Source organism: Rhamphochromis sp. 'chilingali' (assembly GCF_963969265.1).
Source record: "Rhamphochromis sp. 'chilingali' genome assembly, chromosome: 2".
Classification (NCBI taxonomy): Eukaryota; Metazoa; Chordata; class Actinopteri; order Cichliformes; family Cichlidae; genus Rhamphochromis; species Rhamphochromis sp. 'chilingali'.
This window is the reverse complement of record NC_137930.1, coordinates 56,968,429-56,988,044: the sequence shown is the minus strand read 5'-3', so window position 1 is coordinate 56,988,044 and position 19,616 is coordinate 56,968,429. Positions and strand designations below refer to the sequence as shown.

The 19,616-nt window shown below is 40.7% G+C and overlaps 4 protein-coding genes across 8 annotated transcripts in view; 1 reads left to right on the top strand and 3 right to left on the bottom strand.

Annotated features, from left to right (window-relative positions):
• Window positions 1-88: 88 nt before the first annotated feature.
• LOC308391706 (beta-1,3-galactosyl-O-glycosyl-glycoprotein beta-1,6-N-acetylglucosaminyltransferase 3-like) lies at window positions 89-2,226 on the bottom strand. The gene has a single exon (XM_080874400.1). It carries the CDS (start codon window positions 2,186-2,188, stop codon window positions 929-931), a length of 1,260 nt encoding a protein of 419 aa, XP_080730526.1. The 5' UTR covers window positions 2,189-2,226; the 3' UTR covers window positions 89-928.
• An 857-nt stretch (window positions 2,227-3,083) lies between these two features.
• On the bottom strand, window positions 3,084-4,544 carry LOC308391705 (beta-1,3-galactosyl-O-glycosyl-glycoprotein beta-1,6-N-acetylglucosaminyltransferase 3-like). The gene has a single exon (XM_080874399.1). The coding sequence runs from the start codon at window positions 4,376-4,378 to the stop codon at window positions 3,110-3,112; it is 1,269 nt and encodes a 422-aa protein (XP_080730525.1). The 5' UTR covers window positions 4,379-4,544; the 3' UTR covers window positions 3,084-3,109.
• Window positions 4,545-4,731: 187 nt separating this feature from the next.
• Window positions 4,732-19,329, bottom strand: LOC308391703 (uncharacterized protein). Of its 2 annotated transcripts, none has more exons than XM_080874394.1 (16): window positions 18,921-19,329; window positions 17,221-17,424; window positions 17,069-17,137; window positions 16,890-16,929; window positions 14,292-14,437; window positions 13,346-13,540; window positions 12,266-12,352; window positions 11,960-12,158; window positions 11,607-11,830; window positions 11,276-11,518; window positions 8,899-9,144; window positions 8,320-8,515; window positions 7,834-8,039; window positions 6,791-6,891; window positions 5,453-5,624; window positions 4,732-5,372 (listed from the first exon to the last, which is right to left on the bottom strand). In XM_080874394.1, the coding sequence occupies exons 1-16, from the start codon at window positions 19,297-19,299 to the stop codon at window positions 4,990-4,992; spliced, it is 3,090 nt and encodes a 1,029-aa protein (XP_080730520.1). In that variant the 5' UTR covers window positions 19,300-19,329; the 3' UTR covers window positions 4,732-4,989. The 2 variants fall into 2 exon arrangements, with proteins under 2 accessions (XP_080730520.1, XP_080730519.1); XM_080874393.1 differs by having other exon boundaries at window positions 4,733-5,372; window positions 16,890-16,932; window positions 18,921-19,327.
• otud7a (OTU deubiquitinase 7A) overlaps window positions 19,156-19,616 on the top strand; it is a 45,923-nt gene continuing 45,462 nt past the window's right edge. For 2 of the 4 annotated variants that reach the window (XM_080874398.1, XM_080874395.1), the window contains exon 1: window positions 19,294-19,420. The gene's annotated coding sequence lies outside the window, so the exon portion shown is untranslated. Of the gene's footprint in view, window positions 19,421-19,616 lie in introns of all 4 variants that reach the window. The other 2 variants (XM_080874396.1, XM_080874397.1) reach the window with 2 other exon arrangements.

The following is a 19,616-nucleotide window of genomic DNA, read 5'->3' as shown; positions in this document are numbered from 1 at the left end:
TACATATCCTTGTTTGAAAGGGACTGCCGCACAGGTGACTTTGTCTTCAGTGCAGGTTACAGTTCGACTAAATGGTGAGAGGCTGCACTGTTTCATTACATAAGGAAATATGTAAAACTAAGGTGTGGAAAACCGAAAAACATTCCTGGAATATTTTACAGTTTGCAGAATTGTATTCAACTCTACTGATGCCACTGATAGACCAGATGACACTGATAACATTACCAGGATGACAGGGTTTAAGGCAGTTGTTTCAAGGCATTCAAACAGTGTAAATTAGAAAAGATTTTCTCTTTCCAACAAACAAGTTTAACTTACAGTATATGACCAATTCACTGTTTCACAAGCACGACTTTAATATCAAGTTGAAAAAAAAACCCCCATATACATTTACACAAACGTGTATGATCTGTACTGTTTCACGTGTCTAAGAATTTCCATTATACAGATACAGGCACTTCATAGAATAAATATTCACCTGAAGTCAAAAGAAACATACCAAAGAAAATTACTGCTGCGTTCTCTTTTACACATTAACTATTTTAATTTTGACTACGTGTCCGTCTTGATACTGAGCATCCCGAAACATTCCTCAATTACTCTGAGCTCTAAATGCATCTAAGAATGACTAAAACGGATGTTTCATTACATAAGGAAGTCTGTAAATCTAAGGTGTGGAAAACCTAAAAAATATCCGAGACCATTTTTGCCTGTTGCATAGTTGAGCATCAACACTACTAATGCCGCTTTTAGAGTAGTGTTAAATGCAATCAGATAACATTACCAAGAAGAGCGAGTATAATGAAGTTGTTTGTTTCAGGATCTTCTACGGGTGTAACTTAGAAAGGACTTTCTACTTACAACAAACAACGCAAACTTCACTTATAATGAATTACACTTTTAATTCATTGTAAGTTTTACTCAATGGTCACATTTTCCTAGTGGGCAGTGGGTCATGGCCTAAAGCTTTGAAACGCAGCACTGATTCCAGACACCTTATGGCAACATCATCAACCTCTGGATCAAACTTATTTGCAAACAGGTGGTGTTGTTTCAGGAGCCATGGGAGGTCACCCGCTCCATACACACAAACAGATCTTCTGTAAACACCAGTGCATGGGTAATATGGGGCTCCCTTATTCATATCTCCTGCTAAATACGACCACTTCACTGCCCGAGCCAAAGCTAGCATGTCTGACATGTCATACTTCCCATTTTGGGGCATTGACCCAGGAACAGAGGGCATCCTCTGCAGGGTGGCCCACAAGTGCTCATCAGGGCTGTATGTGTCCTTCTCCCACTCCAGAAACTTCTGAACCTCTCTGTCCTCCATCACATGTTCCACAAAAGCTCTTGTGACCACAAAGTAGGCATTTCCTGAGAACATGGGGATGCTGATTGGTGGGTCACTTTTCCTCACATTTGTGTTGATAACACTCTTTGTGATATTGTGGTGATACTGCCAACGACCTTTCTTGTAGCCAGAAGTCACCTCGGACTCCATGCTGTTCCTCCCATTGAGAAGCTTCAGTGCCCTCACCATCTCTCTGTTTGTTTTGATGGGGAAGTCTGTCCCACAGGTGTTAAGCAGGTACCTCCAGTTGATGTGAGTATTTAGCAGATCTTTCATGCAATTCAGATCTGCCTGTACTCTGAACCACGAGGCATATACCACTCTTTCTAATTTACTGGCTACAAACACATTAGGAAAGCATGAAGCAATCGCAGCCACAGCCTTCTTGAATGTTGCAGAGGATTTCTGGTCCACGTGTACACAGTAAATGTTCTGAGGAGCATAAATAGCTCGTAGAAGCCGCTCAAACATCTCAATCTTGTCATGGATCACCATGGAGTATGCAATGGGGAAATCTTTCTCTTCCTCACTGAGAGGAGCTGTGATGAAACCTCTTTCTTCAATGTAAACTTGACAGTTCACTGTTGCGTTAATGTAGAAGTCCTCAGAAAAAACATTCTTCTTTTTCTTGGATGACAGAAGCCCTTCTAATTCACATTGCTTGCCTCCAGGGATAAGAGCCAACTTACCAGGCAGATCAGCTGAGAACTGAGGAAGTATTTGCAGATCAGACGATGACTGTTCAGAGCCAAATCTCCAAAGAGCAAAAGAAAAGAACAAAACCATCAAGGTAAGAAAAAGATTTCTTAACATACGACCCTTTGTAAAATACATATCCTTGTTTGAAAGGGACTGCCACACAGGTGACTTTGTCTTCAGTGCAGGTTACAGTTCGACTAAATGGTGAGAGGCTGCACTGTTTCATTACATAAGGAAATATGTAAAACTAAGGTGTGGAAAACCGAAAAACATTCCTGGAATATTTTACAGTTTGCAGAATTGTATTCAACTCTACTGATGCCACTGATAGACCAGATGACACTGATAACATTACCAGGATGACAGGGTTTAAGGCAGTTGTTTCAAGGCATTCAAACAGTGTAAATTAGAAAAGATTTTCTCTTTCCAACAAACAAGTTTAACTTACAGTATATGACCAATTCACTGTTTCACAAGCACGACTTTAATATCAAGTTGAAAAAAAACCCCATATACATTTACACAAACGTGTATGATCTGTACTGTTTCACGTGTCTAAGAATTTCCATTATACAGATACAGGCACTTCATAGAATAAATATTCACCTGAAGTCAAAAGAAACATACCAAAGAAAATTACTGCTGCGTTCTCTTTTACACATTAACTATTTTAATTTTGACTACGTGTCCGTCTTGATACTGAGCATCCCGAAACATTCCTCAATTACTCTGAGCTCTAAATGCATCTAAGAATGACTAAAACGGATGTTTCATTACATAAGGAAGTCTGTAAATCTAAGGTGTGGAAAACCTAAAAAATATCCGAGACCATTTTTGCCTGTTGCATAGTTGAGCATCAACACTACTAATGCCGCTTTTAGAGTAGTGTTAAATGCAATCAGATAACATTACCAAGAAGAGCGAGTATAATGAAGTTGTTTGTTTCAGGATCTTCTACGGGTGTAACTTAGAAAGGACTTTCTACTTACAACAAACAACGCAAACTTCACTTATAATGAATTACACTTTTAATTCATTGTAAGTATTACTCAATGGTCACATTTTCCTAGTGGACAGTGGGTCATGGCCTAAAGCTTTGAAACGCAGCACTGATTCCAGACACCTTATGGCAACATCATCATCCTCTGGATCAAACTTATTTGCAAACAGGTGGTGTTGTTTCAGGAGCCATGGGAGGTCACCCACTCCATACACACAAACAGATCTTCTGTAAACACCAGTGCATGGGTAATATGGGGCTCCCGTATTCATATCTCCTGCTAAATACGACCACTTCACTGCCCGAGCCAAAGCTAGCATGTCTGACATGTCATACTTCCCATTTTGGGGCATTGACCCAGGAACAGAGGGCATCCTCTGCAGGGTGGCCCACAAGTGCTCATCAGGGCTGTATGTGTCCTTCTCCCACTCCAGAAACTTCTGAACCTCTCTGTCCTCCATCACATGTTCCACAAAAGCTCTTGTGACCACAAAGTAGGCATTTCCTGAGAACATGGGGATGCTGATTGGTGGGTCACTTTTCCTCACATTTGTGTTGATAACACTCTTTGTGATATTGTGGTGATACTGCCAACGACCTTTCTTGTAGCCAGAAGTCACCTCGGACTCCATGCTGTTCCTCCCATTGAGAAGCTTCAGTGCCCTCACCATCTCTCTGTTTGTTTTGATGGGGAAGTCTGTCCCACAGGTGTTAAGCAGGTACCTCCAGTTGATGTGAGTATTTAGCAGATCTTTCATGCAATTCAGATCTGCCTGTACTCTGAACCACGAGGCATATACCACTCTTTCTAATTTACTGGCTACAAACACATTAGGAAAGCATGAAGCAATCGCAGCCACAGCCTTCTTGAATGATGCAGAGGAGTTCTGGTCCACGTGTACACAGTAAATGTTCTGAGGAGCATAAACAGCTCGTAGAAGCCGCTCAAACATCTCAATCTTGTCATGAATCACCATGGAGTATGCAATGGGGAAATCTTTCTCTTCCTCACTGAGAGGAGCTGTGATGAAACCCCTTTCTTCAACGTAAACTTGACAGTTGACTGTTGCATTAATGTAGAAGTCCTCAGAAAAAACATTCTTCTTTTTCCTGGATGACAGAAGCCCTTCTAATTCACCTTCCTTACCTTTCACATCACCAGTGATAATAGTCGAACAACCAGGCAGATCAGCTGAGAACTGAGGAGGTATTTGCAGATCAGACGATGACTGTTCAGAGCCAAATCTCCAAAGAGCAAAAGAAAGGAACAAAACCATCAAGGTAAGAAAAAGATTTCTTAACATACGACCCTTTGTAAAATACATATCCTTGTTTGAAAGGGACTGCCACACAGGTGACTTTGTCTTCAGTGCAGGTTACAGTTCGACTAAATGGTGAGAGGCTGCACTGTTTCATTACATAAGGAAATATGTAAAACTAAGGTGTGGAAAACCGAAAAACATTCCTGGAATATTTTACAGTTTGCAGAATTGTATTCAACTCTACTGATGACACTGATAGACCAGATGACACTGATAACATTACCAGGATGACAGGGTTTAAGGCAGTTGTTTCAAGGCATTCAAACAGTGTAAATTAGAAAAGATTTTCTCTTTCCAACAAACAAGTTTAACTTACAGTATATGACCAATTCACTGTTTCACAAGCACGACTTTAATATCAAGTTGAAAAAAAAACCCATATACATTTACACAAACGTGTATGATCTGTACTGTTTCACGTGTCTAAGAATTTCCATTATACAGATACAGGCACTTCATAGAATAAATATTCACCTGAAGTCAAAAGAAACATACCAAAGAAAATTACTGCTGCATTCTCTTTAACACATTAACTATTTTAACTTTGACTACGTGTCCGTCTTGATACTGAGCATCCCGAAACATTCCTCAATTACTCTGAGCTCTAAATGCATCTAAGAATGACTAAAACGGATGTTCTCATCCACATCCTGGTCTGCATCTGTGTCCTGCTCGTGGATGAAGCTGTAACGCCGATAAACGGATCCACCTTTGCTGGTGTACACCACATCTACCTCATCTCCGCTATCTGGCTCGGGCACGCCGTGGGGCATGTTAATGTTCGCACTACCACTCAATCTCTCATAGCTTCGTTTCCAACAAAGCCTCTTCCTAGCATGGGCTTTAACCAAGACAAATACAGCCAGAGTCAAACCAATTGCCAGCAGCAGAGCAATAGGCAAGGCAGCCGAGGTGTGCTTCAGAGTTCTGGAGGACAAACTCATATCGGTTTCCTGGATGTCTCCTGATTTAGGCTGGGGGGCCTCCACACACAGTGCTAGAAAAAACACAAAATTCCTTTAGTAAACTGTCACATCTATACACTTTTCTTTCGCTTATGAAAGACAGCATCACTACCTGAGCGGCTGTCACAAACACAGCAATTGGTGTAATTGCCTCCAGTCTGACAGCATGGAGCACAACGGTTCTCCACAGCATGAAGAGCAGAGTCAGTGTGACAAGTCAGACAGTGGTCAGGTCCGGGGCCGTAGCAATGCCTGCATGACTTGTTGCAAGGCTCGCATGTTTCCTACAATCGAACAGTTAGATACAGACATTAGATAAAAGGTTATGCCAGAGGTTATATTATGCTCTGAAGAGAATGGAAGGCAAATAGCCCAGCCTGTTTCACCACTATCAGTTCTAACCTGACAATTCAGTATGTCAGTATTACTCACTGTTAATCCTGTTTTACTACATCCTGGTTTTGAGAGGATGTCTATGTACTTTCTTTTGTGTACTGTCACAAGCTAGTAGGCATACAGCAAACATCCGTGGTAGCTCGCTTACGAATATATGTGGCAGCCAAACTAAAATATTAATTTGGATCAGTGTTTTTTATTATTTCACTCATTTACGGTGGTGTGATCAATTAGTGTCTGTAGGCAGATTCTATGCTATCAATTTAAGCGAGAACACCTGCCATTTGCCTTTAAATACAATGGTTATGATACATAGAGTAGTACAATGACAAGACGATCATTAAATCATAACTAGGGCTGTGCGATATGACCAAAATCTCATATCCCGATATAAGAATTCTATCGTCTGATAATGATATAAATCACAAAACTGTAACATTTTCTGTAAATTCTGTGAACTTCGGGCAGCTCGACTTGCGGGAAGTGTTTCCAGCTGGGCGTCATGTAGCTGGAGTCGAGTGTTTTAACCGATGCATGAAGCGATACATTTTTAGACATAAATTGTAATGCCCGCCGTTTTCTTTGTGAGTATTTATTACACGGCATGCTGCGGGGAAAGCCTGTTCTAACGTTTGAGTCTTTTAGCACCTGGCGGCTCTTTTTTTACTTCTCATCCGTAAATAATCTGCTCTTTCACGTGATTCAATTTATTTTGAAAAGTCTCAACAGGATCTTGAGCTTTATTGTGAAAGGTTTATGTGGAACATAAACAAGCGGACACGCGATGGTGTTACCGTTGTTGTTGCTAACCACAAAGCATAAAACAGGCGCTTGTCCATCTGTAGTGTGGTTATATTGAATATAAGAGAAATAGAGAACTTTAAGAAATTAATATAGCCACTACAGTGACCATCAAAACGATGAAAAATATTGCCGTAAACAGTTTATTTTGTGACACCACGAAACAAACAATAGCATAAAATGAAACGATAGACGTTTTTATATCGTCATCCAATATATATCATCATATCGAACAGCCCTAATCATAACCCACCTCTTCAGAAAAGTACAGTCCCTCCTTACAGCGTGGATAGCACACTTTGTCCTGTAGCATGCTGCCCCAGTCACAAGTCAAGCAGCCCTGAGGAGAGGCATCTGCAAACACACATACAGGCACTGAGCAGATACCTAATGAGAAAGTGAATCCACGATATTGACAGTTTGGAAATATAAAGTACAGTCAGAAATTATTCAAGCCCCAGTTCAGGGTCAAAGGTGGTGGTGGTGGCAACCCAGTTCATCACACTGTGAGAACAAGCCAGAGTAACTGGAGAGACCCATGCAGACATCCACATATAGAAGGACTCTAGACTGGATTCAAATCCAGGACCCTGTGAGGTAACAGTCTTACCCAGCATACCACCATTTAGTATCCGAAAACCATTTACAGTCAACAGTCAGTCTACAAAATAAAAAATAAAGTAACAATTGAGGGTTTTTTCCCCCCCATTTAATACTACTGAATGAAGCTGTGCTGCTAGATACTGTACCCAGATCACTGGAGTGCTGCTATAATGCATATTCTATTTGTCCCATGTCACCACAGGTTCTCTGGAGGTCACCAGGTTCCTAACCACCTTTAGTACCACGATCTTGCTCTCATGATTCCTCAGTTTGGGAATCGTTTGTCTACAGGAAGAGTGCTTGTTGCTCCAAATGTGCTCCCTGTAAGAATATGGATCTGTGCCTCCACACAGTCATGTCTACAAGCACTTTAGGGAGGGCTTTTGAGTTCCTTTTGCTTCCCCTTTGATTTTGTTTTCATGTGCCAATCAAGGTACAGAAACATCTCAAAGATGATTAAGAGAAAGAGAGACTCCTGAGTTAAAATGAAAGCAAATGGTCTAAATAGTTACATCAGTGTTACATTTCAGAAGGAATTTTATTTTTCTGTTTGCTGAACTGAAATTAAATGAAATGATTAGAACAAAAAGCTGTATGTAACACAGTAAAATAAATAACATGTAAAAAACATGCCTGAATGCTTAAAAATGGGTTTCTGTTGACTCACTGGTTTGACATTTCACCTCTACCTACCTATGCATGTCTGACAACTGATATGACATTTTTTGCAGATGTCGTTAGACTGATAGAAGCGGTGTGGGCAGCGTTCGACACACAGCTTGGTGCCTTTCAGCTCCAGCAGAGGAGGGGAACATGCCCTGCAAGACTCGGGCCCCGGTCCTGTACACAGCTCACAGGACTGGTGACATTTATGACACTGGGAGCCCTCCCTGTAATACCTGAAGAAATGCATAAAAAAATGGGTTAAAACATTTCCTTCATGTTTGTCAAATATGTAACTGATAAAAAAAAAAAAAAAAAGCTTTAAGAAAAAGTTACTTTGCTGCTGAAGAAGGAGAAACCACGTTACACCCTTTCTTCCTAAGAAACTTTGGTTCACTTCCAAAACAAATACTGTATTATCTCTAGTTTGGGGTCACTGAAGCATAAAGGTCTGTTTGCAGAAATTGTTTGTCTACTTGAGGTAAACATTTCACAAATAGTAACAGAGCTTTCTACCCAGTGGGACAATGGGTGACACAGAGCTGAAGGAGCCGCAGATATCCTGGAGAACACGTAAGGCAATCTCTTGGTGATGCACTAGTGCAAGAGGAACACACGTGGTCACAAGGCAAACAGAGTCCCAACATCTTTCCATCAGCTTCCTGCCTTGTGGTATACGTGCCATCAGGACACATATTAACACATGTGCTGTCTGGAAAAAAAGCATACAGCAACAGAGTTAGCACCTTAACTTGGTGGCGTACTCACTTCAGAGAAGCAACCAGTACAACTGCATAAATCTGTTTAACCTGAAATTGTCAAATAGTCTTACAAAAGCCATTATTATGAAGCCAGCTGTGAGAGCACTAAATGCAAAAGCAAAGTCTATAACTTGGGCCAAAAATTTCATTAGTGATTAAAATGAGAAAAGGCTTTTTCAAACACCTGTAGAGCTAACAGTTAAAAGATAAATGATTCAGATTTGTTTTGTCTTTGCATGATAAATCAACTTTAAAACAATCAGTTTTGTGCTGATTTTCATTTATACCACAAATCACCTCTGTGTCTGCACATAAACCTGTTGAAAATGCTCACTGTAAAGATATCTGGGGACAGCACAGGTCTGGCATTCATCGTTGCCTGGCCCCTCACACGAAAGACAGTGTCGGTGGCAACCCTTGCAGGTGAACTGGTCGTTGTGTAGGTAGGTCCCCGGTGGGCAGGCCGTATCACCCGTCACACCACACAGTAACGTGTTTGGATCCAACACGAGTCCTCTCTCGCACTGGGTGCACTCGTTGGCGTCCGGCCCGGTGCAGCTAAGGCAAGTCTGGTGGCACTCTAAATACAACCAAGCAAAGCAGATTGCAACACCTTCATGTCACATTACCACATTTACACAAGAGGGTACAATAATCATGTTTTAGAGGTGAATGGATTTCATTTTAAGCAAATAGCTTATTTCATTATCACTCAGTTGTGAGTTTAGTAATTGCTTTTGGCCATTGCATTAACCTCCCTTTGTTACACATTTTCTGTTTTATTTTATTTTTAACGCTTATTCAAGCTTTAACATTATTCAAGGTAATTAGTATGGAAAAGAAAGTCTAATAGAAGGTGTGAGGAAAAAATTGGATGATCTCGCTTTCAAGGTTTTTTCTTTGTGTACTTGGTGTGGACTTCTAGTGCACGCTTTATAGACTGTTCTGTGTGAGTGCCATTCTAACCACTCCATGGACCTCAAGCACAGCGCAAACATTTAACTTTCTGAGTCTAGCTAACCTAACTTTCATGTCTGTGGACATTAGTGTGTGTGGAGTCCACAGTGTTCAAACCTCAAGGCGGCACATGTGCATTTTGGTTTTTTTTATTATACTTTTACAGAGCTTGCACCTTAAATTTGTCTGATTCTCTGTGGTGAGCTTTACTATATTACGCTGAGCTGTCTAAGGGAGAGAAACTTTAGCATCTCCACTGTGCTACGTGGTGTTGTCACCACTGGCCCAACTCTGGCATATTTGGCTCCTGGTGAGTTTATCCTCTTCCCCAAAATGAAAGACAAGTTGAAGGGTCACACTTCTAACGTTGTGGAGGAGATCCAGAACCGATTGCTGATATACAAATTCAAGTGGTGAGAATAGGAGCTGTATAGTGAAAAAAATCAGCAGTTCCGCTGAAACGAATGTGGTGCTGCAAGCTGATCTATTTTACATTATGATCTAATTTATACAGTAGTATAGGTACGACTGTATAAACACTACAGTATAGTATAGATACTATAATACTGCAGGACTGGGAGTAAACTGCTTTTAAAAAGTCTGTGCCAGATTTTTTCCGAAACATTGCCTCCAGCACATGAAATAAACACTAAAACTAATACAAACTAAACTAAAAGGCAACATTTTCAAACAGTAAAACCAAAACTGAAAATAGCAAACCCACTCTGGAAACTAAATGAAACTCTGAAATCAAAGAATCAAATAAAAATGAATCAGAAAATACAATAATAATAACTCTGGGCTTCTTTTACATCAATTCCCTAAAAACTACGACATGGAAAGGGTCAGTTTGATCAATTACCCAGAGTATTATGCATGATTATTGCAACACATCTACATGTTAATTTATCCAACTACCGTACTTATTCAAAGGGATATCCCAACTCTATATTACACAGATGCAAGTCCTGTGAGTCAAAGTACTTTCAGCAACACATTGTGAAAAAACATTAGAGAATATTACTTGTGGGGTTATCTTAACATTATCTTAAAAGTTCTGGTGGTGCCAGTAGTACCCCTCAGACTCCTAGTAGATGCACCTATGGTATAAATGTGAAAATCCTATGTTGCTTTGTTCTGAAGTTATCACATTCACAAGCTCTTCTGACCTTGAGGTCGAGGTCGCCGAGATTTGAAGTTTTCTGAAATTTTTAGTTAATAATTAATTAATTAAATAATAATAATAATTAAATAATTAATAATTTTATCAATTTAAAAGTCTTAGGTGGTTTCCTTCTCGAGTTATCACATTCATAAACTTGAGTGTTCGTGCCAGCCACCCGCTCCGCAAGGTGACAACCACACCCCATCAGCCTTTTACGGCTGAGGGATAAAAACAAATAACTTTGCAACACTGCAGAATTCCTGCTACTAGGAAGGTCAAATCCAAAACTCGAACAGAGGTAATATCATTGGATTTAAATGAAATGAAATTTGACAGTTGCATTTCATAGTTGCTACAGTTTCAATTTCTAAAATTTCAATTTCATCAAAATTGAATAAATATTAAAATGATTAAATGATTAAAGTGTATTTTAATCATTTTGACATCTGAATTTATGGTCTTTGAACTGACGTAGTAGCATCATGAAAACTAGAAAGAATTCTCGCTGTAGAACGGTGAAGCCGTAACAAGAAAACTCCACATATTTGGTGTTTAAAACCAAATCAAATCTGTGAATCCAGGTGCTCACCTTGACACTCCATAGCTGCAGTCTCATAGTAAGTACCAGCGGGGCAGTCCTTTGAGCATACACCTTTATAGAGCTTGGGGCTGTAGGTTGAGCAGGTCTCACAATCATCTGCTGAAGGCCCTGAACAGCTGCCACACGTAGGGTGGCACTGACCGCAGCGGCCCTCCTCCATGTCCTCATAATAGCCCACAGGACAACTAGCCTTACACTCACCGTTCAGCATCAAGTAGAGGAAACTGCACCCTGGAGGGGTGAAAAATTTATAACACAAATCTCTCACCTGTATCGAACATTATATCTTTTAAATCTGCTGACTGTGCTAATAACTCACGGAAGCAGGTCCTGTCATCTGAGCAAACTTCACAGTGGGGAGGACATCGTCTGCAGGTACCATCATCTGCAGGATACATTCCCAGCGAACAGTTGAGTCTACACATGCCACTCTCCAGGTAGTAGCCGTCAGCACAGGACAGACACTGGGATTTGATGTCATCACAGGTGAGACAGGAGCTATCACAGGCTTCACACGACCCCTCTGCTGTCTCAAAGAAACCTCTAAAGAAAAACAAAACAAAAATAACCCCAATACGGTTGGGAGAAAACAAAAGAGAAGCGAAGCACGAAGAAGATCGTGTCATCATTGCATAGCTCCGTGTTTGTTTCACCGCTTATCAAACTGCTTACTCTGGGCAATTGGACCAGCACCGGCCTTGGTGGAGAAAAAGTTTATCGGTGCCTTTGGAACAGCTGATGCAGTTATCACTGGTGTCCACACAGGCCTCACAGCTGGGAGAGCAGTCCTCACACAGCTGAGTGGCAGAGTTCGCATATGAGCCAGGTGGACACTGCTCTACGCAGGAACTGTCCTGGTCCAGGAAATATCCTGTGAAGCACAAATACACACACATCCACACTCGCACGATTGGCATCAAGAATTAACATCGCGATTAAGATAGTTTACTCTGAAAAGCTAAAAGCAGTAAATATTACCTTTAAAACAAGAAGAACAATCCAGTGCCTGTGGGCCAAAACAGGTCTTACAGGAAACATTGCACGTGTGACATTCACCATATTTCCCTGGATGGAAAAGAATATACATACAGCACACAGCTTGTTTTAACCATCCCCACCACAAGAGGGAACCATAACAAGATTTAGTGTCTCAGGCACAAATAGACTGTATAAGAAAGGGCTCTGGGCAGAAATAAACAGAAATGATTGATAATCAGGAGCTTTTGGACTATTGCATTCTGTATTCAAAAGCAAACATTAAGAAAAGGTATTGCTCTAAAACCATTCATGTTCAGTGTTGCCTAAGGATAAAACAGGCACTAGTGTTTAAAAAAAAAAAAAAAAAAAACACTAAATTGCAAATGCGCAATAACAGCTCTTGGCTCAAAGTGACAGCACTGGTCAGTTTTACAGATATGTGAATGACACCTGTGTTAAAATTGAAACCTAAGAAGTAGAATGTTTTAAATGAAGCTGTTTCCTTACAATAGCAGTATATAGCTTGGAAAAATACTTGATGGCTGAATGCGAACTGCTCCTGACGAAGCTGGCTTATCCACACGCGTAAGCAAATAATGAAACCAATGATGTGGAAATTAAAACAATCGACTTATTAACCGTATATGGCTGATAACAAGAACAATGGAGTATTGTATCCAAGTGCTGGTGACACAGACACAAAAGAGAAGGGGCTAGAGAGGTAGATGCTTGAGGCAGATGACCCCAGAGGTCCTTCAGCAGGGTTCAAGCTTGTGGGCTCAGCAGCAAGTATCAACTTCCTAAAGTGTCCTTGAGCAAGACGATGAATCCCTCCACATTTCTGGGACAGTGTACTGACCTCCAGTGTCACCCAAAGGAGAAAAGCAATCATTTCCACCCGAGATTCAGAGAAGTATCGTGTTACGAGTGTTATCTGCGATTCAGCTATGACCTGATATGTCATTCTGTCCTTTTGTTCGTAAATTTGTAAATCTGTAATTTACCTGGATTACAGTGGATCACATAAAACTTCTTTTTTAACCAGCCTAAGTCAGCTTTCACCGTGCTTCCTCTACTTACCATCAAAATACTGTCCCTGTGGGCAGTTAATGTGAGGACACTGTCCATGTACAGGAAAATTCCCACCAGGACAAAGGTCGCAGTCTGTTGCACGAGGTCCGTGGCATGTCTGGCACGAGCTGTGGCAAGACTGACAGCGCCACCCGCTGGAGTCGCTGAAGGTTTGCTGAGGACACTTTTTAATGCATTGTCCCTCTGACACAGACACAGAAGCACAGAGAGGGACTAATGTTATTACGACATTATTCCATTACAGCATTTCTTCTATACTGACAATCTTAAAAACATGGATGCTATAGCAGACAAAAGCACTTCTCTACATGTTCTCTTCTACTTTTTTCTGTAGAAATAAGTCAAGAGAAACCATAAGAAGTTACTTTGATTTGTAAAAACACTATTTATTCTTTAAATGGTGCTGATAAACTTATTCTCATAAGTGAGCTGTTCACTGCTGCGTAAATCCTTCTCCTTTGCCCTTATAGGATCACTCTCTCTCCAAATTCCATCTGACTGCCCAGGCACAAAACAATGACCTAGATTTTTTTTTTTTTTTTGAAACTGGACCTTGTAGCTGGAGAAGGTGGAGGCCGATTAGTGCAGCAGTGGGCTCGCCAACCTTTCTTTACTATAGTTTTGTTTCCAGGCTTTATTTACAGTCTCCAACCTTTTTCTCCCACGCCTACAGAACACAAAAACACAATCCCTTCTTCTTTGTTTGCATAAATCATACATTTGCATATCTTATGTTACAGATTTGCTTAAATGAACATGTTTTGCAAGCCAAATTAAGACTCAGAGTGCTTTCATTTGTCTTTGGTTAGTCTCAAAAACAACGTGATTAAAGAATATATTGAATATACTCTTTTAGTATGGTATGGAACATCTGCATCATTTAGTATACTGATAGTAAGGAAAGCATAGATATATGATTGTTATTTGCTTCTACCGTTGAGGAAGTAACCAGGCTGGCAGGCAAAGCAGTGCGTGTTATTCCTGCAGTCTTCACATGGTGCTGGGCAGGAGAGACAGACACGCCTGCCTCTGTCCTCATAGGTGCTCTGAGGACAATGTCTGCGACACTGGTGCCTGAAACTGTAGAGAAAGGTTCATTGAAAATCTTCCATTAGTTTCTTTAACTTGTTTGCACGTGGTGAGCAATAAGAATCCCTGGCAATTAGCAAAGTATTTTTCCTCAGTAGAACTTTTAATAGGTCAGTGACTGCATTACTTGAACTCCCTGCCACAGCTATTAAATGAAAGTAGACTCTGTTTTGCAAAGCAAACATGCTGAACAGAACTATTGTGATATCAAAAAAGCCGATGAAAAGCACCATGATCTGATGGCAGCAGAAACACAAGGTATACCGCACACAAGTGGTAATCCCAACATGCATTGTGTCAGTAAGCCGCACACCTGTAGATGAATTGTTGACTTCAGAGCACTCCTCTCCCAACTCATGCAGTTTAGACGAACAACAGTAAGGACAGGAAGCACAATGTAGGCTGGCTTTCTTCAAGCATATTGTGGTTCTACTTTCTTCTTAAGGCGAAAAGATAATTGGTGTTTTATTTGTAGCCCGCAGGTATGGGGTGATTTCTGTCATTAACCTATCCTATCAGTCCTTCGGGGCTTAACTGTCTTATTAAACATGAGACAGCTGCCCCAGAAACGAGCTTTAAAAAAAGTGAAGATTTGATTTGCAAAGATGTCACGCTAAAACATTAAAGAAAGAGGGACTTAGCCAAGCAGCAAATAAGCCACTAACATATGTGATGCAGCATCTTGTGTAGCCTATTCCACCACCTTCCTACATAAGGGAACCTGACCAGTGACAGCCCAACCTGCCCTTCCTACTGCGTTGCCGTGGATCTGGTGCTAAGATGTGGGGGTTGTTTGAAGAGGAACAGCTGGAGGCGCCACGATGCATCCATCAAGTGGTTCACAATAGCAGCTGGTACAAACCAGGCCCCATTTCTTGCCAGGAAAAACTACTCTGCTTTAAAATCTGCAGGATGTTTAAGAATCCCCCTGTGCAAACACCAGGCTATCCATTCCAGAAGAGCACATTTGCATTTCCAACGCAACTTCTGTTTAGGTCTTTTACTCCTGGACTTTGTTAGTAAGGAAGAAAATATACTGCAGGTAGTCTCAGAAAAGAGAAAGCCCCGGGAAATGAAGGATTTAAATTATAGTGAGAATGAATCACAACAATTTTTGGTTTTGCTGCACTTCTTTGGTTCCTTGGGGAGGAAAGTAAATGCCAATAAATACCAAACATCCATCATGCTGTGATTTCTTTTAAAAGGCGGCGTTTAATGCAAGAGTAACACTGGACTCACTGATTCATGGTTATGCCAAAGCTGTCGAACTTTAACATTTTTCACTACCAGCAAAATCTCAAAAGGAGGAATTTCTTTTAGTGCTCGAAACTGTCACAATCTGTCGCAGTGTGGCTGTTTTTCCAATTTATAATAGCTCCCTGCTGGATTATATTTATTTTATTTTTGTCTGCTACACATGTAGATATATAATAGCTATAACAACATAAAATGCTAAGATGAACAGTCATATTGAATCTCTAAAACCATACTTTTAAAGAAAACTACACAAGCAGATGCAGAAAAATAGACTATCCCAATAAACCTGTGTAGCATCCACAAAAGCAGGTGCTGTATTTTCTTGCAGCTCTTCCATCTCTACTTGTTTTTCTCTACTCCTTACACATAAGAACACTTTGTTAAGTCTCTTCTGAGCTCAAAACCAAGGCTCAGGTAACAGCGTATGATTCTGAATGGAAGGTAACCTGATTCACACGATTCCAGGAGGCCTAAACTCGAGGGAGGAGTGCACAATTGGGGGGTCTGTTCTGGCTCTATAACTTGTGTTACACACTGCGTCCAATTGATAAGCTGGTGTAAACAGGAATATAGATGCAATTTTCTGTAGAGGCAAGAAAGCTAAGCATATTCTGATAAGCAATTTGTGAAATGGTTGGCCATATAATGCCTCACAGTGCATGTAGATTTACAAGACCCGTTTTTTGTTGTTGTTGTTTTTTTTCCTGCAAAGCAATACCATTGAATGTAAAAAACAATTACAGGGTCATTGTGAGGTTAATTGCTTCTTGGCAGCATATTTAATCTCCATAAAAAAAGAAAAACTGTTTGAAAAATCATAAAGCATAGCATGCAAAAGCATAACTGTTCCATGCCGGATAAACAAATAACTAAGTCGAGTTTTCTCATTTTACTATTTGCAACATTTCAGACCTTTTGAACTCAAATTTATAAGCGTAAACTGATTAACTAATTTTAAAACTGTTAAAAATCAGAAAAGAAATTACAAAAAATAATGATTTCAATTTTTTGTGTTTTTTACTAATAATTACTAATATTCAAACTAATAGAAAATACCTGTCAAATCCATAAACAATGAAAAGATAATTGCCAATTGACGCTGTTGTCTGTGGATGATTTCAGAGCAGAACAGGAGGAAAACACAGTTATCAAAATATAATAATAAGGTAAGAAAAAAAACACTCACAGAAAGTAACCTTCAACACAGCTGCTACAGATCTCTGGGTCTTCTGGGAACAGAGGAGAAAAGGTGATTAATTAGCATTCATAGGGAGAAACAAACTGCATTGTGCTCCTTTATCAGCGTTTTAATATACATCGCTAAACAGTAATGGTGTGTGGGCCTCATACAGAAAGCATGTTTACCTGTGTAACATGTTTTGCAGCCAATTTCACAGTCAATGCACTCTCCTGTATCAGGGTCCTGCACCTGCCCTGAAACACAGAGGTCCAGAATACTGAATGCCTCTCTGTTAGGCAAAGATATCGCCTCCACAAAAACTCTGTTTTGCACTTACCTATGCCACAGAGTGCTGTTTGGCAGACCCCATTGTGAAGTTTGTAATGTCCTCGACACTTGGCACATATGTTGCCATCTGTGCACAGTTCACAATTGGCTATGCAGGGCAGACAGGCATAGTGACCCCTGTCAGGATAGAATCCCCGTGGGCAGTGTGTCCGACAGCGACCTTGGTGGAGGAAACGTTCCTGTCCGTCTTCATCTGAGGAGGAAGAGGAGGTCACGGAGGAGCTGTTAGCATACTCTATTTTCCCTTATCATAAAAATGCTGTTTGCCGTATTCTGAGAGTGAAAAACATTCAGATTCTCCTAATAAATACAGAGGTAAGCTTTAATCTTTTCTTCATCTGACAGCCAGTCGGATGAAGGAAAGTTAAAAAGACACTGCAACTGTGTAAAAGTAAGTGCCTAATGAAAGATGAGGATTGCTGAGGGAATCTGTGGCAACTGCTGGGAGGTGCTGGATTCAGAGATTTCACATGCATATTTAATAAAAACAGAGAATAGCGGCAGGCGAATGGAAGGCATAAAGATCATTATAAACTGACTGCAGACTGACTGCAGACAGCAACAGTGCCAGATCACTTGTGGACTGATGCTCCAACTAATATAAACACTGGCAATTAGCGGGAGACCAGAGATCAGAGCTGTAAGCAGAGACAGCCTTGTGTTGGCCCTCATGATTAATGCTCTGCCACCTGCCACTAGCCTAGCAAGGCACCTGTGGCACCTGAGGCATCTCTGAGATCAGCCGAGTTACAGCATTGTCTCATCTGCTCAGTGCCACACAGAAGACGTGTGAGACAGGGAGGAGAGCGGCTGCAAGCTGCTGCCTCTCTTATCCTTCCACTTCCCTCAATCACAGCATGATCAGAAAAATATGGCACATGACAACCAAGCATAGGTCCACCCAGCAACAATGTATAGTAAGAGAATCAGTAGTGTGTGTTCAAGGGAGGGAGAGTGTGAGGGAAGGAGGGACAGAGTTGCAGCTTTTGCAGGTTGAGCCTAGTCAACAGCAACAGCACTACTTCCAGCTCTTCCAGATATTTTTTCCCTGTTCTGATTAACAAAGGCCTCTTTCTGACACGATCACATTACACCGTGAAAACTCGGGTGAAAAACGATCATACATTCATACATTCAACCCTTCCCTATTTCAGAGGTAGCCAGCAAGTCCTACAGCCAGCCTCTCTGATTGTTTAACAAGAGTAAATGGTAAACCAGAGCTGAATGCTCCTCATCGAACAAAAGCCTTTTTTAAAGAGCTGGGTAATCATTAAATAGACTAGTAAAAAAAAAAAAAAAAAAAAAAAAAAAAAAAAACTGGATTACTGAGTCGTCAACAGGTCTTTGTCATAATCTGGTATAGGTGTGGTAAAATAATAACAAATTATAATAAAATCCTTTAAAAAAAACAATTATATGAACAATGGCATGCAAATTTAGTGCTCTCATGTCCTCATTTCATAGGTACTGTGTTGGATCTTTTTGCCAATGATGATGAAAACTTAAGTTATTGTCACATAAGATACACGACTTTAAAAAAATCCGTGGGTATATCAAATGCACTGCAAGCTAGTGTGTGTGGAAAATGTAATGGATATTTAATAAAAATCGCCTTTTTTTCATTTGAGAAAGCCATCAACAACAGCCCTATATTCACCGCGTTATACGTGCTAAGAAAATCCTACTCACAAACTCCACAGGTAGTGCATTCAAACAGCTCGTGTCCGTAGCACTCGGAGCAGGTGGGATGACACAGGACACACTGGTTCTTCAGCATAAACTGGCCACTCGGACAGGGCGACGAGGGTTTACATCCAGTAAATCCAACGCAGAAGACCAGGAGAATGACAAACGCGACGGAAGACCTCATGGCTGTGCCCGAGGACTTTCGGTTGAAAGTGAGAAAGACGGCAAACAGTGAGGACTGTCTCCAAAGACGCAGTGTCCGTGCGGCAGGTAAAGCTGGCGGATCGATATGGGGACTCGGTGTGAGGCACCAGCCCAGAGATAACTTGCTGGACCAGTTCAAGTGAAACACTGGACAATGAGAATGGACCGCGGTGAGCATTTAGTCAACGAGCCAAAGAAAATGAGAAAACACCCAGTCTCTGTGAGTCACGATAGATAGATAGATAAATGATTTCCCCAGCACTGGAATGTAGATCCCAAACCAAACGTCTACCTGTTAGGTACGTCTATTAAAATAACACCATGAAATACTGTTGGAGAATTTGTTTCTTGTAGAAACTCGAGATTTTGCCTGTGTATGACAGAACTTTAAAGAAAAATGAAAAAAAAAAGATAAAAAAAAAAAAGATTTCCTAACCTATTGTCTAACCCATTAGCCCAGAGGTCTACTTCACCACCACCATCGTCACCTAATTT